The sequence below is a fragment of the Dufourea novaeangliae genome, unplaced genomic scaffold (genome assembly GCF_001272555.1).
Source record: "Dufourea novaeangliae isolate 0120121106 unplaced genomic scaffold, ASM127255v1 scaffold84, whole genome shotgun sequence".
Lineage (NCBI taxonomy): Eukaryota > Metazoa > Arthropoda > Insecta > Hymenoptera > Halictidae > Dufourea > Dufourea novaeangliae.
In genome coordinates this window covers 1344056-1360271 of record NW_015373964.1, presented here as the reverse complement: position 1 = coordinate 1360271, position 16216 = coordinate 1344056, and the positions used below count along the sequence as shown (strand labels likewise).

Sequence of the window (16216 nt, the reverse complement as noted above, 5' to 3'; positions counted from 1 at the left end):
AATATGGATAAAAGAGGTTCGATTATTTAAATATCGTTGCAAACTTTTGCGTGAAATTAATATCGTAGTATAATTTAAAACAAGACCAACAGCCTCTATTTAATACATAGATATATTTGCGACGATTTATGACCTAAGAAATGAAAGAAACTGTGTCTGGATAAGTACGGCATTTTTCACTGTGACAGTCAACGTGTTAAAGAGATAATGAGGATCGGGAAGTAAAAGAATACATAGTTAGTATTTTATGTATATAATAGTAGCGAAATTGTGCTTTTTGGGTGCTTATAATGGATGCATAATGGGATAAAGGAATTAACGAAGTATAATACAAGGTTTAGTTTCTCTTTGAACTGATGATACTATTTGAAAGTATGATTAGCATCATTGATTACTCAAATTCTTTAGGCATTTTAAGACTTGTGAATAGAAGTAAGTTTCTACTTAATTTGTTTTGAATTGATCCACGAAAAATTGCATACAGCTAGATATTCACGGTTTATAATGTTTTTACTGAATATGTTATTCTGATTATTGGATTATGTATTTCACCTTCCTTTAATTTGTTTATCAACCATAAAGTTGAAGATATTTTAACTAAGACGAATCTGTATACAGGGTGTCTCAGGTCGGGTAGTAGAACCGGGCAGAAGGTAATTCTATAAGAAAAAATAAGTCGAAAAAAGAAGACTAAAAATTTTTCGTGTGATTCTTTGTTTTTGAGATAAATGAATTTGAAAATTTGTTGGATACAGGGACAGCATAAGAGGAGCTGGCTAGCGCGTCTGTTTATTACGGGCCATTTCTACTTACTGCCAGCATGAATACACGTGATTTAGATGAATTTGCAAACCCAAATTTCTCAAAAACGGAACATTAAATGAAAAAAATCATATCAAATCAAAATCAAATCATATTCATAATCTGAGGATATTACGTCACGTTGTCTTCGTTCTTAACGCTGTACAACGTACTTTTAGAAAAACAGAGAATGGAAAGAGTAAGATGGAATATAAATACAAATTACTTCCCTTACTTCTCTTTAACTATGGCCTTGAATTGTGTTTAACGAAAATAAGATATATTTCCTTTACAGTAACTGATACATCATAAAAAGATCTGACGGTCAGGCGTGCGATAAATGTTTAACCAGAATCACTTTATAGATCCATTGCAAGGGACTAAATAGGTTGAAAGTAGAACACTCATAATAGTCAGAAATATTCAAGAATTTTGGAAGTGAATGTTGGTCATAGGACGAGTTAAAGTTCTAACATTTTGAAAAGAAAATGGATCGATATCACAGTATGCATAGAATATATGATTCCCGTATGATTTCTCCATATCTTTCAGTACAAGTTTCAAATCTCTCTCTCATATTATTTTTAATTCTCTTCAAAAACAAGAATAAAAATGATTACATAAACCAGAGGACGAAGAAACGTTTTATACAGAACCGTCACAATATTCGCTATACTACTTAATGTCAGACACATCGTTTTTATTTATTGTGCGGATCTGGCTCCCGTGTGGCATTAAACAACGACAGCTCAACGAGAAAAGAGATAAGGACTTAGGAGCGTTTCGAAGAGGCAGGCAGGCTACGAGCACACTCTTTGACCTTTTTATTATTGCCACGTATGCTACACATGCTAGATTGCATTATCGTGTTCGTTCAGCATCACAGACGGTACACAACGATGGACTTTACTTTTAACTATTGAAAGTATTTCACGCTGTAACTAGATAATACATATAATCGTTCGATATAGAATTATTCTCCGAAATTTAGTGTTATTAGGTTACTAGGAAATAGATGACCAGTCACTGTTTTCGTTTGTAGAGTTGTTCTGCAGATTATGAATTCTACGTGCATGTAACATGTAAATTTCAAAATGCAGTGAAATAAGAATTTGAAGAAATATACGTGGTCTGCTTTTAATTCTATGCTTATAGTTCAGCTACATGGATCAAATTAACATCCACTAATATTTATATATTTTAATTCTACACAATGTAACCTTTGTAATGATATAAAAACAATTGAAGAAATTTTACACACGTTTACCAATGACGATTATATGACAAAGCAATTAATCAGAGATTGTATTAATATGCATTCTTCTATCACAGGTACACGTAATTGTTCAAACATTTTATAAATTGAAAGAATATAGTATTCATTAATATCCTTTTGTTTCTTAAATTCTGTTATAAAGTTAATTTTATATTTATAACAAAGTCTTACTATGTAAAAATACTGAATTACTTTACCACCAAAAAAAGAAATGAATATACCGTCAGGAGTAAATATTACGATAAAATATATATCATCAACTAGTAATTCAAATATTATACAGCTGACCCAGTAGAGCATCCTTTGTAACTACAGTTACAATTTTTCATTTACCAGATAAATGACGAAAAGAAATGCGTTCCATAGTATTATAATTTCTATGCATTATAGTATACCGTTCCAATGTCTTAAAATAACATGCAACTCTGTTTAAAGACGTGAACTATTCGAAGCAGCACGTAGGAGGTAAATGAAAATAGAAACTCGATTGTTATTACAGTCGAACCACGATAGTAAACAACGAAAAAGAGAAGGAACGACGGCACAGAAAAAGGACAAGATTACCTTGACCGTGTCACAGGCTCGTATGATCATCATATCTTAAGTAGCCTCGCGTGGAAGTTACTTACTGATTCGTGCTGTGTCGGCTCAAAGGACCCAGCCACGAAATTATACAAGATGAGTTTTAGCATTTCAAACGAGCTGCGCGCGTAATTCTGATTAACAAGCGGTGAAACCGAAGGTTAACCTTTGACCTTCACCAAGTATCAGTATTACCCGTCCAGTACTTATATTATTTCTACTATCCTCCAATTAGAGGGATTAAATACCGCTCGCTTCGGTGTTCCCCCTCTTCTGCGTGCAGTGCAGTTCACGCGATAATATTCAATTTTCACTACACAATAACCGAATGAACGCAAACAAACCATATTTACGGAACGTGAAAGGATTTGTCGAAGCTGCGTGAACGGCACACCGTTATGTATTGAAAATTGTGATTGAATTATTTATATCAATTACTCAACGGGATGCTAATTGTCAAGCACAGAAACTGAATATTTCAAGTGTCATCGAGATACGTTGGATAATAACGCTTTAACACCTTGCACGCTCTAATAAATTTAACGTTTCATCGTAATAACTCGATAATCAGATTCTAAAATGATATTGAAATTATTGGATATTACCGCGTCAATATGTATTGTATTTTATAGCTGTACAATGTTAACTACACCTGAAAATATAATCCGCATGTGAATATGCTAGGTTCCCAAGAATAGATTTCATTTGATATTAATAACAGAAGTTCTGTCTATTTGATTTACGTGAAATAACAAAAAGTAATTTAACGGATATAAAGAAATGTACAACTCGGCTTTGAATACACATAAACTCTCTGCAGAATTTTCTCAATTTCTGTATGATGTATTATGTTCTGTACCAATGGACAAAATTATTGCAGGACCTTGCACGACAATACAAAATCTTTTGTATTCCGAGAATATAACAATAAAACAAAAATATTCACGTCGACTGCAATTCGACGTCCGAGTTTCTAAAATAAAGCATTACGCCGAGTGCCCACCGTTCGAATTCCAGCTGCAAGGGGTTAAAGATACACCGAAACGTTACCGGTCCGTGCTACTTGTTGCCGGCGCGATTATTTTCCCCTGTACCTTAGATTATGAGCAGCAAGTGGTATACGCTGATCCGAATAGAATCGAGAATAAATAGAAGGTGGCCGAGCTTACGCGATGCACCAGCGAATATGCCGTTACTCTAGCCGGGTAATATTAGTTCTAGCCGCGGCTAACAGTACTATGAAGTCTTTGGAATCTTCCAAACAGCTTTACAATACCCGCATACCTTCACCATCCACCAACCGTGAATATTCCTACGACTCTAGCGTACGCCGTGCGATCTCTAATAACCCGAATAAATACCAGAAACTGCCACGAATATATGTATTGTACATTATCGTCCAATTCGATTCTCCTCGAATACTATCAGCAACACGATCTCCCGATTATAAACAAGGAACTCCTATCAGCAATGCATTCCCCCATATAAACCAGGGAATTCCTCTCCGCAACCCCAGTTCCCCCCAAATATATAAACAACGTAAATCCTTATCCCGTCGAATCACTGCACCACGTCGAAATCAATGAGAAACTAACTCTACAAAAACGACAATGCTCTCGTCGATTACCGTCACCATCCTCCGGGATACGGTTTCTCAAAAGACTCACACGTGACACCGGACGGACGTGGCGGGTGTCCTCGGGAGCACCTAGAATCTCGTCAAAAACGACGAACACGTCAGAGTGTCTCACGAAAGAGTATCTCTACTTCCCTCTGCTTCTAATGTTGTGCTGGTCGCGCGAAAACGTAGCCGCTACACGAGCGCCCGGATGGTCATCCCCTATCCCCAGAGTTCGGGTAGGATGATGGTCACACGTGTCTCTGGGTCACAGGATCACCGCGCAAGGATCACGATAGATCGAGGCACGTAGGGGTGGCCGGGAGAGAGATTTTTCCGTTAGCGACAGCGAGACACGGCGTTACGCCTGACACTGGCGACCCGTCGCACAACCACGGCCAGGCTGATCGATGCCCAAGAGACTGGCGGCGGCGGCGGCGGCGGCGGAAGAGAGACGGCGGAGGATCGTTTCGGTTCCAGAACGCCGGCGCGGCGGACTCTCTCACGTGGATTACACGCGCGCCACGGTGGTGTGTCCTGTTCGTCCGGTTCCGAGAGCAGAGGCTTTGCCGCCACGACCTTGTCCCAGTCCCCCCCCCCTTGACACTCACGATCGTCGCGATTGCCTTCCGCGAACGTGGAATGCTCTTTTCGATACAGCCCACCTGAAGTTGCGTGAGTTTCACGGAACACCGTGCGTGGTTATTGCGTTCCGCGATAAGCGGCTTTTAAAGTTGGAGATTTACGCTTGAATGACTGACTTTTTGCTCTTTTGTCTAATTTAATGGTAGCTATTAGGACTCCATCTACTCTGGGAAATCACATTTCGACTTGGACCTCTTACACTTTAACACGTTGTCTGTCTGAGTAGGTTCTGTGAAATTCTTTCAGGGTTAAGTCTTAACTGGTGAGATGGTAATGGTATTACTTATTACAGAAGTATATATCATCCAATGAGTCGAGTCTGTTAAGTATAAACAAGTGGAGGTGTTGACCTTTTAGGTGGGACAGGGACAGAGACAGTTGCCAGCCAATAGCTGGGATTAGCACGCGAATGTTTTGGTTATTTTTACTGGCTCGACTCGTTGGATGAGGTATAATTGTTTTGTATTCTCTTGTAAAGAAACATCGGAACTAACAATTAACCCATTTGGGGACTGACAGGACAATACTTCACAAAGTGACTTTTACAATGTCTGTTCGGATATATGCTCCTAAATTCAATTGTTTATCTTCAGTCCTATATTTCAGAGTGTATCAGACTTTAGTAACGTCAGGTTATCTGTGTGTAAGTAATTCTGTGCAGATGACTCTGTATTTAATGTTATACACCTTACCATTCATAATATTATAATTAATTTTACCCTATTGTGACCTAATTGTGACCTATTGGAACACATGATCCCATTGTTGAGGACTAATGGGACTATGCAAAAAATGGATTTTCAAAAGTATGCTTAACTTATTCTTTTCTGCATATTTGAGTGTATTATAAGCCCGTACCATTATATGATGGACTTCATCGTTTAAAAAAATTCGATTTGAAGGTGTTAAGTAACAATCGAATACAAATAAAAAGTTCTAAAAATATTCATGGCGTTCCTCAAATTCCACTCCGCCGATTAAGAGTTGAACTTCTCCATAACGAAATGAAATTAGTAGAAATCGAATTAACGCAACGTCGCCTATCGTTTCCACGAGTGCGTGTACCGGAAATACAACATTCGTTTCACCAAGGGATTTCCCCTGTATTTCACAACTGCACAGTACCTTTGATACCAAAAACACCCCCAACCGCCATTTAACGAAGAAACGTCAATCACGTCTTTGTGTCAAAATACTCTGTTACTCAATGTCAAACTATCGACAATGGGTAGATAGAAGACCTTAATTGTCCTGTGAACGAATGACAGGATCTCCATTAGTCGATCGAATTTTAATGAAGACTCGGTGCAGTATTACGGTCATCATACTTTGTCTGGCGATGAATCAAATCTTTGGATGGTCAACTTACAGTATCAAATTCTTACCTCTCAGCATTGCATTACTTTTACTCCCACATCGCCGGACAAAGGATTGGAAGTATTTATCTATTTTTAGGAAAACCGTATCCTGTAATAAAAATTTTTCCCTGATTTCGAGTTAATATTCTCATAGTTACATTAATTCATTTACATTGTTCAACGAAATGATTTACGATTACTCCAATCTGGTTCTTGATGTCAAGTACTTTCTTTCCAGCTTTAACCCTGCTATTCACCTGACTTATTCTTCACGTTTGAATCACTTTAAATAAAAGTGTTTCAAATTTTGACACAATTTGTTCTTAAGAAATGGAAAATACACAGTAAGTATACGTGGAATTTAAATACGACTGCATACAAAAAACAAATATTTAGAAATATGATACGTATCGAAATATAATCTTCACTTCGGGTCATGTAGACCCGAGGAAAACTGCAGGGTTAAAGAATACTAATTTATAGTTTGAAAATTACACAACATGAAAATCAAGAACTTTTCAAATAAAAAACTAATTTCTTTAAATTTATCATTTTAAGCTTAATTTCGTTATTGCATATAAAATGAACATATTCGACTATGACCAGATGCAATAGTAAATAATAAACTAATTATTAGACTGTGGGTGTGTATGCAAATATAGAATTTAATGGATTAATTTCTCGAAACTGGATGCAAGGGAAACGCTAATAAATTCACAATGGAAGGAAACCTCGAATAAACGTTCTAAAACGTTTTACATAATTACAAAATTTCATAAATGCATAAAATCCACAGTCCAATCATTACAAATATTTTATTCGTCGTTTAAATTACGTTCTGTCCAAAATTCTGTCTTCCATCCAAAAAATCAACGTTCCTATTCACTGTCCATGTATCGTGATATTTCAAACAGTCCAATTAGTTCCAGTTTTTAACGTCGAATCGATGGTCTGGAGAACAGAAAAAAAAATGTTCCTACATCCGTACGAACGAGACGCGCGAAAATCGATGAGCATCGCCGCGCGACAGAAGGGATGTGCGTTTATTGCGCGCGTCCATGAATTATTTTATATTTTTTCAACGTCTCATGGCCCCCGCGGCTATTCCGAACGACGACGGTTGTTTAGTCTGCGCCGGTTGTGCGATGGCGTACGAAAACTCGAAATTTCCGTTCATTTCATACGCATTTATCGAACACCTTCTCGATGCAGCCTCGAGCATTTTGTTCGCGACGAGCCCCCCGCGGATCGGTTCCGATTGGTTATGAATAGCTGCGTTAGATAAACTTCTCAAGGCTGGTACGCCTTTCATATGAAAATTAATCGGCGTCGAACGGTCGGACGGAAATTTCGCGCGGTAAAGTTTTCCTGGCTGTTCATATGAAAATGATCGTGTATCGCTCGCTCGTAAATCGTCCGTTTGACACCGTGAACGTGGCTGTACGAATATGTGTGGGCTGAGAAGCTTCTCTTCAATGGAAAACAAATTGAGCCATCTTACAGTTTCATTAGTAGAAAATTTATGTGCAGGAAACAGTTGCGTTCGAACATTTGAAATAATCAGAATATATTAGGAATGATAAATAGTGATATCCACGTATGAAAATTATCACGGTTTATTTGGAATTTTCGATAGTTCAATTTTCATGGAATTACCAATTCGGTTGATCGAAACTAAATATTGAACACTTACAAATCTTTATTGAGGAAGCACAACTTATTCATTAATCACTGAATCTTGCAATCACTAGACATTCTGAATAACAGGATCTCGGTTAAACATATGTCATCAAACATGTGGTACTTACAATTACCATACTACAAAATTTATAGAAAAAATAATATGCATTTACTTCAGAAATCACGTGAATGTAATTGTATTTATAAAAATTCGTATTTATCAAAACAGACTATTTTAAGTTTCATTACAATAACAATTTTACTTATTTCTCTTCACAAACAGGCCAATACACTAGAAAATCTTATCGTGGTCTATTGTTTCTCTAGCAATACTAACGACTGTCACTCTACCTTCGCATTCCGAAAAAGGTCAAATAACTTCCGCATCCCAAAACGAATTCGCCAAAAAACGGTTAAAACTTTGGAATGGAAATTTGTGAACCTGTTGGAGGCTTATGCGACAACACAACCGATAAACAAATCGAGATGCACCACTTTCCCCTAGAAGTAAAACTATAAAAATAGACATTTTATACAAATGTTACACAAACATGAAGAATATTTGCGAAACATATTTAAAAACATATTTAAAAACATATTCAATGAAAACGACAGAGGACTGGTTTGATGATTAGTTTTCAAATTATTTGCTTATTCAATTTTCACAAAAATCGGTAAAACATCCAGATTTTTATCTATCATAGTCAACAAATAGTCACTTTTTCCTGGTGATCCATGAGCACCCCACGTGATTATTTATATTTCCGAAGTTCACGTGTCCGGGTTAAAGAAGATCTCAACTGCTACGTCTCCGATTTCCAGGAACTAAGGGGAACCGAATGTTCGCTCTGTGACGTTCGCGAAGAAATAGAGTATCAGACACTGCGCAGCCTCCATCGAAATGATAAAGACGAAGGATTGCTATAAATCACCGCGGAACATACGCGAAGATCGGAACGCGTCACGTCTCGCCGTCGACGTCACGAGCACCACGGGCGTTGTAAGCACATCCGCGGTTCATTCATGAAATTCTAGAAATCCACGCACAGAACCCGATGACACATCGGTGGATCGATGAAGGAACACCCACCTGAAAATATCCCATATTCCACTCGAACGCGATCCGCTATTTTCACGCCAGTTAGTTTATGTGTTTTCTTAGCGATCTTTCGTCTAGAAATCCTATGTTCCAGCGCGTAATAATACCTGGTCGTATTTCACGGAGCTGCCCAGGGGAACGTTATTTCTAACGTCGGAATGTCAACCGCTTCCCCTCCCAATTTTTTCTTCTGTTCTCCGCGATGTAACGTCTAGAAATTCCGGCCTGGCCGCAGTATTATTACGTTCAAATATTTTATCGAGCGATGCACGGTCTCCCCTCTTGTTGAATTATTCCGATACATCGTGGCGACGAATGATTCACATTTTTCCGTTCAACTGCAATGTTCGAAGCTTCGTTTCACCTACGAACCGCGTATTATTATTAGACCGTGGATTTTATGCATTTATGACATACCTGATTATTTAAAACTTCATGTTGTGAGAAGTTTATGAAAGCTCAATGAAGTTTTATTTGGAACATAGTACCTACAACCCTTATTGGGGTAAACAAATTTCTGTTTAATTCCAGTCTCTAAAAATTAATCTATACAAATTTATATCTATACTACTATTTATAAGTATTTATTAGCCTATATTAATTTCATTAAGATTCACTGTACTGAGAAATATGCCAAATTTTGTTTGTTTAGTTACTTAAAATGGATGAACCATTTTTATTAAATTAATGAAGAATAAATAATCTGTCGTAATATGTTTCTGTGGATATATTGTACCTTTTGTTTTTTAATATCTGTCGTGGTATAATATGTTGCAATTGTTATAGGCATAATAATATGTTCGCACGAATCTAATCTGTAATCGATAATATCGAATCAATAATGATTGTCAAGATAGAATTTCTTTCTACATACTATATACATTTTACAAGTATTTTCTCATCTAGGTACATTGGATTCGCTTTACTAAGAAATGTGTTAAATTTTTCAGAAAGACTAGTTTTCTTCAAAATAAGGGTAAAAATCATGATGATTTGTTGAAAATTTTCAAAGTGAAATGTATTAGATAATATCTGACCTTCTCCGATCATAGCTTCTTGTAAGTGTATTAATGAATCATCACTGAGAGATATACGCATTCTGGAAGAGATAATTATTTTCCCCACAACGCGTACACACCTTCTTATTCTCGAGAAACCATCATCATCACTATTCAGAATCTATCACTATCTATCGTTCGAATTTCGAAAAATAATACTTCTCTTAAAGATACCAGTCCACGGAAGATACTAAAATTTATCGTGAATGGTAACGGACAATGTCTTCATTAAATTTATACTGTTTTCGGTAACAAGATCGTTTCTTTCCGAAAATTCTCAACGTTTCGTGTTCCGTGTACCAAACGACTCTGTTTTCTCTCAATCAGAGGAAATCCATTTTCCTCTTCTGTGACTCATTTCCGTTCACGTGTACCCTTTGTTCGTATCAGGAGGACTAATCACGATAAATACACGCGATGCCGGGTTCTAAGGCGAACAAATCTACTTTTATGATTCGGCTTCATTCGTTCGCCCCCATCTTGTCAGTTCTGTACTATCGTTAGACCATGGAACTTCATGCGTTTCTAAAAATGTCAATCGAGTATAATGAAACTTTTAATTTGCCTTTAACTTAACGAAGTCATTCAACGAAACGTTTATCTGTTCTTTATAAATTACTCGATAGAGATATAAATTTGCATAGCGATCGGAATCTAATGAGTATTCTTTATGAAGGACACAAAAGCGCTCGCGAAACGGTAGATTCGTCGGTAATTGAGCAATATTCCACACACAAACAGTCAGTAGGGAGAAGTTAGTGGTTTAATTTAGATACTGTGAATTAATCTTTCTTTTTATTGTCTTCGCGGGGTCGTGAAAGTTTCATTAAATTGCCAGGATTACTCGGAAAAGGAACGAGACCTTAGAAAGCATCGTAAGCTAACTTTCACTGCGTTTGTCGCGGGTTTGAGACGAAATACTTTTAGACTAAAGATAGCTGCACACTGTGATACAAAGTTAAATGAAATTGGACTGAGTTCAGTTGTTGTGTACATAACACAGCGTGCGTAGCGGACGAATTTCCTCGTTAGCGAAGAAACGTTTAAAAGAACGGAAGTATTTTAAGAAAACAAGATCACTTGTATTCGAAACAAAATTATTCGAATTTGAAGATAAAATTATGGTAGAAAACTATAACTCTTGATAATATACATAAAAAATTCTACTATGGGTGAATAATCACCCTGTTGCGTGTTTTGCCTCACAGGTCCAGGTCAATATTCTTCACTAATCAATGTATTTAAATTTCCAAATTAAAATAGGCAATTAATAAATTCAATCCAAAACACTTAAGACTCAGAAATTAATTTCTGATCTGAAATTATTCGCCAGGTTATGATCGAGTCGCACGCTAAGCTCTGGACATATCTTCGAAATGTGTTTTCGTGAGATCTTTTCGAACGATCATAGACAGAAGGACTTCAATTAACGACGGAATACCGACCAGGGGAGAACGTTTCACGAAAACAGGATCGAACTCGTGGGTTGAACGCGCATATACGATACAGAGGGCGGGTGTCGATGTGTCGAGCAAGGTCGAGTTGCGTAAAAATCCTAGACGGTGGATTCCGTCCGGATCGGCAGAGGCCAATCGGTCCCCAGGTACACCTAAGGCCAGGAATATCCGCGGTAGCCCGCCCCCGCCGTGCCAGAATCAAGGGGACACTATGCTAATCTCGAGTGCACTGGCCAAACTACCAACTCATCCCAGAAGTATGGCCGAACATTATTATTAGATTACGTTTTCGTCGCCCCGGTCTGGAGTCGTGTGTCACGAATGACGACTCTTTCGGTGGATCGGCTCCTTCGTTTCTATAATTCCCAGCCCCTCGGGGACCGTTCCTCTCCATCCTTGAGAGCATTAGTTTGATGGGATACGAATGAGAATGTTATGAATTTACGTTTGAAATTAAATTATTCGGTTGACATTGTAGCAGTAACTACCGTTCCCCAGAAACAAAAGGCCGAATTCACATATTTAGAGCAGCTTTATGAAGAGAAAAAAAATGTTTTCGCTGAAAAATAACTTTGGAAGTTCGCAATATTCAACAGATTAACGTACCAACAAAATCGTAAGGGACTATGTAAATAATCTTGTAAAAAATAACGTGTCCAAATTGGAAGATAATCGAATGAATAGGTTCAAAGATCTGCTGGGGGCTAGCTGATAAGGACCTGCCAGACATGACAGTAGACAGTGTTGTATAGCTCCGCCATTTTGTAATTTTAAATAATAAATAATATATGCAAATAAAGTTAAAATGTCGTCTATCATTCCTTAAAAAGATCTCAATATTTTACTAAATAATTTTTACCTATTCTTTTTGGCCTACAAGGTGGTCTATCCTTTTAAGTCACTTATTTGTAATTGTTCTTCCAGAACCGTGATTCAGTTTGCCGATCTATCAGAGAATCATTTTTACGATTGGCTTCTCCGTGTGTAGCCGACACATAGTGAACAACAGACCCCATTAATCCCTTGCTGTAAATTCGTCGCTAGATGTTACATGCGGAGATCACCAAAGAGATCGCCAGAGATACTGAGGCACGATAAGATCAATCGCGGTGTTCATGACTCACTCTGAGAGCGTTGGCTTCCTTTCTTTTGTCTTTACTGCTGCCGGCTCGTTAATCGATCCGCTGATTAGCTCGTCGTTACAGCGCGTAAAGTGTACGATTATGATTCAGGGGCGAATAACACGTCTCAGAAAAAAGCCAATTGAAAGGAAAAGAAATTTTTTGAATTTAGAATTTACGAAACTGTCTGCAGGGATCATTTCCAATTTTGAGATTCACCTGTCGTTAGCTGTGAATGCTTATCACTAATTGTCTAGAAATTCTTGGATATTAAGTCATTACTGTAAAGAATATTTCCTAAAATTGACGAGATTTTTAAAAGAAAAAATTTTACTATTTCTGTACATGTTTCGCAATAACTTCCTTTTTAATAGTAATTATATGGACAGAGTACTATTCACGGTACTAAGTGTCAATAATTTTCACAGTTATTGCGAAATAATTCTACAAAATTAAACTACCAAGTTTTCTTTATCACAATATCGATACATTCAATATTGTCGTATATCATTTAATGTTCAATTTGATAAGTTTTGAATCTCTCAAGTAGGTATTTGATTGTCGAATCGTTTAAAAATGATAGAAATTGATCTATCACATATTTGTCATTACTACAATATATCATTTTCTCGATATATCATAGAGTCTATACGTATATATCTCACTCTCCGTCTCGCTTTATCGAACTAATGTAATATTCAATTTAATAGTACTCACGTTTCGATGCACCGGCGCTCGAGCCACCCTCTCCGAAGATCCTCGAAGTAGTTCAGCGAGGAGTTCGGGACTTGGTCCCGGAAGACCCTCGAGTTTGCTCGGGCTGGAGGTTGTTCTATGATGGCATGGCGTGGGCGGCTCGGAACCGCTGTTGTTCGCGCTTGTATTGTACGAGAGATTCGCGGAAACTTTTCTACGGGGACGAAGACCTTCTTCGAGGGCGATATCGGTAGTACGCGGCTTCGCCATTTCGGCCTCGAGCATTTGCCCGTATGGACCACGAAGAGGTCTCTTGCTGTATCTGAAAGTGGAAAATAAAATCACGATTCACCTTGTAATGCTTCGTTAACATTTATATAAATCGAAATTGAAATCACTGATCTGTCGTTGTTTGTACTTTTTGTATCACTAATGAATCGAAATTGAAATCACTGATCTGTCGTTGTTTGTACTTTTTGTAACATCACTAAAAAATCGAAATGAATCCAGTAACAGATGGTAGATTCTAGACTGATCAGAAGAATTAGGGGATCGCACATGTGGGCTGTCCTGTTATATCAACAAGCGAAAGAAACAAAACATGTGTTATAGCTTTGCTAGATCGATACCTTTTTCATACGATATTAACAATATTAACACCTAGTTATTTTAATATGAAAAACTTTTCGCATATTATACATCGTATTGACGAGCGGAGCAATTGCAATACACGATCCTCTAATTGTTTCGAGCATTGTACCTTCTTTTAGCAGATACAATTGAGTAAACTTCAAATAACTCAACCCTAGCTACGAATATCTATTCAATACCTATTATTATAAATTAATCCACGAGAATGAGAATCGTCAAAAACAATCACAGTTTGGTCATAGAATAGCGTCTCATGTCCAAGCTAATAAGAAATATCACAGAGATCTATCCATACTACGAGGATTCGTTCTAATACCCACGTGGAGGAGGAAAGTGGCGCTAAAAATGGTGCTTCAAATTGACAAAATCCTCACGCTTTACCCGGAACGTTCATATTATACGTACATTTCATTTTTACGAAGCTCGAATCGAACTCGTGGAAGTGTCACCTTGACGAAAGTGGGAGGACAAAACCGAGTGCTCTTGGACAAACATTCGGCTGTCTCTTTCCTTAAATCGTGCCTGTAGGCAAGACGCCTTCGGGTCTATTTGCATTCTATTCCGATATATTAGCGGTGGTGTTCTCGTGTTACCTTCTAGGCGTGTGGCCCTCGCAGTCGGAGAGGTCGCTGGGCGTCGCAGGTGGCTCGTCTCTTTCCTCGCTGCTCTGGGCCGACAGCTTGTTCCTGTCGGTGTCCAAGGGCTCCGGCCATTGGGTTATGTACACGCCCTTTCTCCGTTTGCTGGTGTCTCCCCGGTACCTTCTCGTCTTACCCGACGGCGAGGAGGCCTCTGAGGGTGCCTCGCTCGCCGCCTCGCTACCCTCGCTCGCCTGGCTCAGCCGTGGCTCCTCCGGCGGCGGTGTTATTATCACCTCGTGAGGTTCTATCCTATTTTCTGGGAGAAACCATTATGCTTTAATTTTTGGAACGAGAGCTCAGAGGTGCTGGCGGGAACAATGAAAGCAGGGGCGGGAAATGATCTGTTAATTGAATTCGAATCTTGAATACTTATTAGCTGAATAAATGTGTCGAACAAGCGATGACGTATAGCAAGTAATATAAGCGTAGGTGTATTATATGCATATGTAGACCCTAGTGATATAATAAACTTTCGTTTCTGTATATTGGTTCTAAGTAGACGGCGGATGTTTATGCAAATATAGATTTTTTTTAGACTAATCTACAGAAATTGGATTTAGAGATTCGTTCACTTTGTTAAGGGTTTTATCAAGATTTTAATAGCAGGTGTACCGATATATAAATCATTGTTTTCCAACAAATTTAATATTCGTTTATAAGAAAATAAGAATGTATGGTTTTTTAATAATATATTTATGTTATTTTTCTGTGATATCTTACACTGTTTCTATCAAGCAAGAGAATGAAAAGACATACTGACTTTGAATTGTATTGTAATTTCATTTAGAAAATAGTGAATTACTTATTGGTACGCCTAATAGACTAAAAAATTTATTGAATGTTGTATGTAGTATAATGAATTTTAGATAATCGTGTATGCTATAAATACATCTGCGGTCTACTTAGTACCAACGTGTATGTAAACGTGACATGTGAATATTCATGTTAGAATATATTTAATAAGACAAAGTCGCACTGTATCTGAATCTGAATAGAATTGCTTTCATTCCCTTTCATCGCTAAAAATTATCTGACTCCATTTCCATTTTGCCACGACTATCTATGTTTTAGCAAAGAAAGAGAAAGAGTGCTTTCGAAATTGACAGCGAAAGATGAGCATTTTCCTAAACTATTCAGGTCATCGATGTTGTTCTTCCTTATCCCCCCCCCCCAACCGTCAGTTAAATCTTTAAAAACTGGCGGTCGATCAAGCTGACAAACTATCGGAAACGAAGGAATTCTAATTGAAATATCCTATTCATTGGATCTTAGAAAAGATTTCGACGAATTCCGAGAACCACAGGAGCGAATAAAAAAAGTAGTAGAATAAATAAAAGAAAATGGAAGACGTGTAGTCGAACGAAGGATGAGAACACTCTCCAATTTGTCTGACTCTTCCCGGTCCGGATCTCCTGCCAATCGACGGTACGACGGAAATGAAAGCAAGCTGTACGGAGCAGCGTTCGTCATAGTTAAACAGATCACCGCGTGCCTAGGCATTTATTGTGATTAGCGAAACTCCAGCGAACGAGC

The 16216-nt window shown here is 37.8% G+C and overlaps 1 protein-coding gene across 1 annotated transcript in view; it reads right to left on the bottom strand.

Moving 5' to 3' along the window:
• LOC107186678 (rho guanine nucleotide exchange factor 17) overlaps nt 1-16216 on the bottom strand; it is a 60053-nt gene that overhangs the window by 25162 nt on the left and 18675 nt on the right. The window contains exons 6-7 of the mRNA XM_015574606.1: nt 14636-14939; nt 13413-13713 (exon numbers count right to left, since the gene is read on the bottom strand). Coding sequence (XP_015430092.1) covers nt 13413-13713; nt 14636-14939 — 605 coding nt within the window. The remainder of the gene's footprint in view (nt 1-13412; nt 13714-14635; nt 14940-16216) is intronic.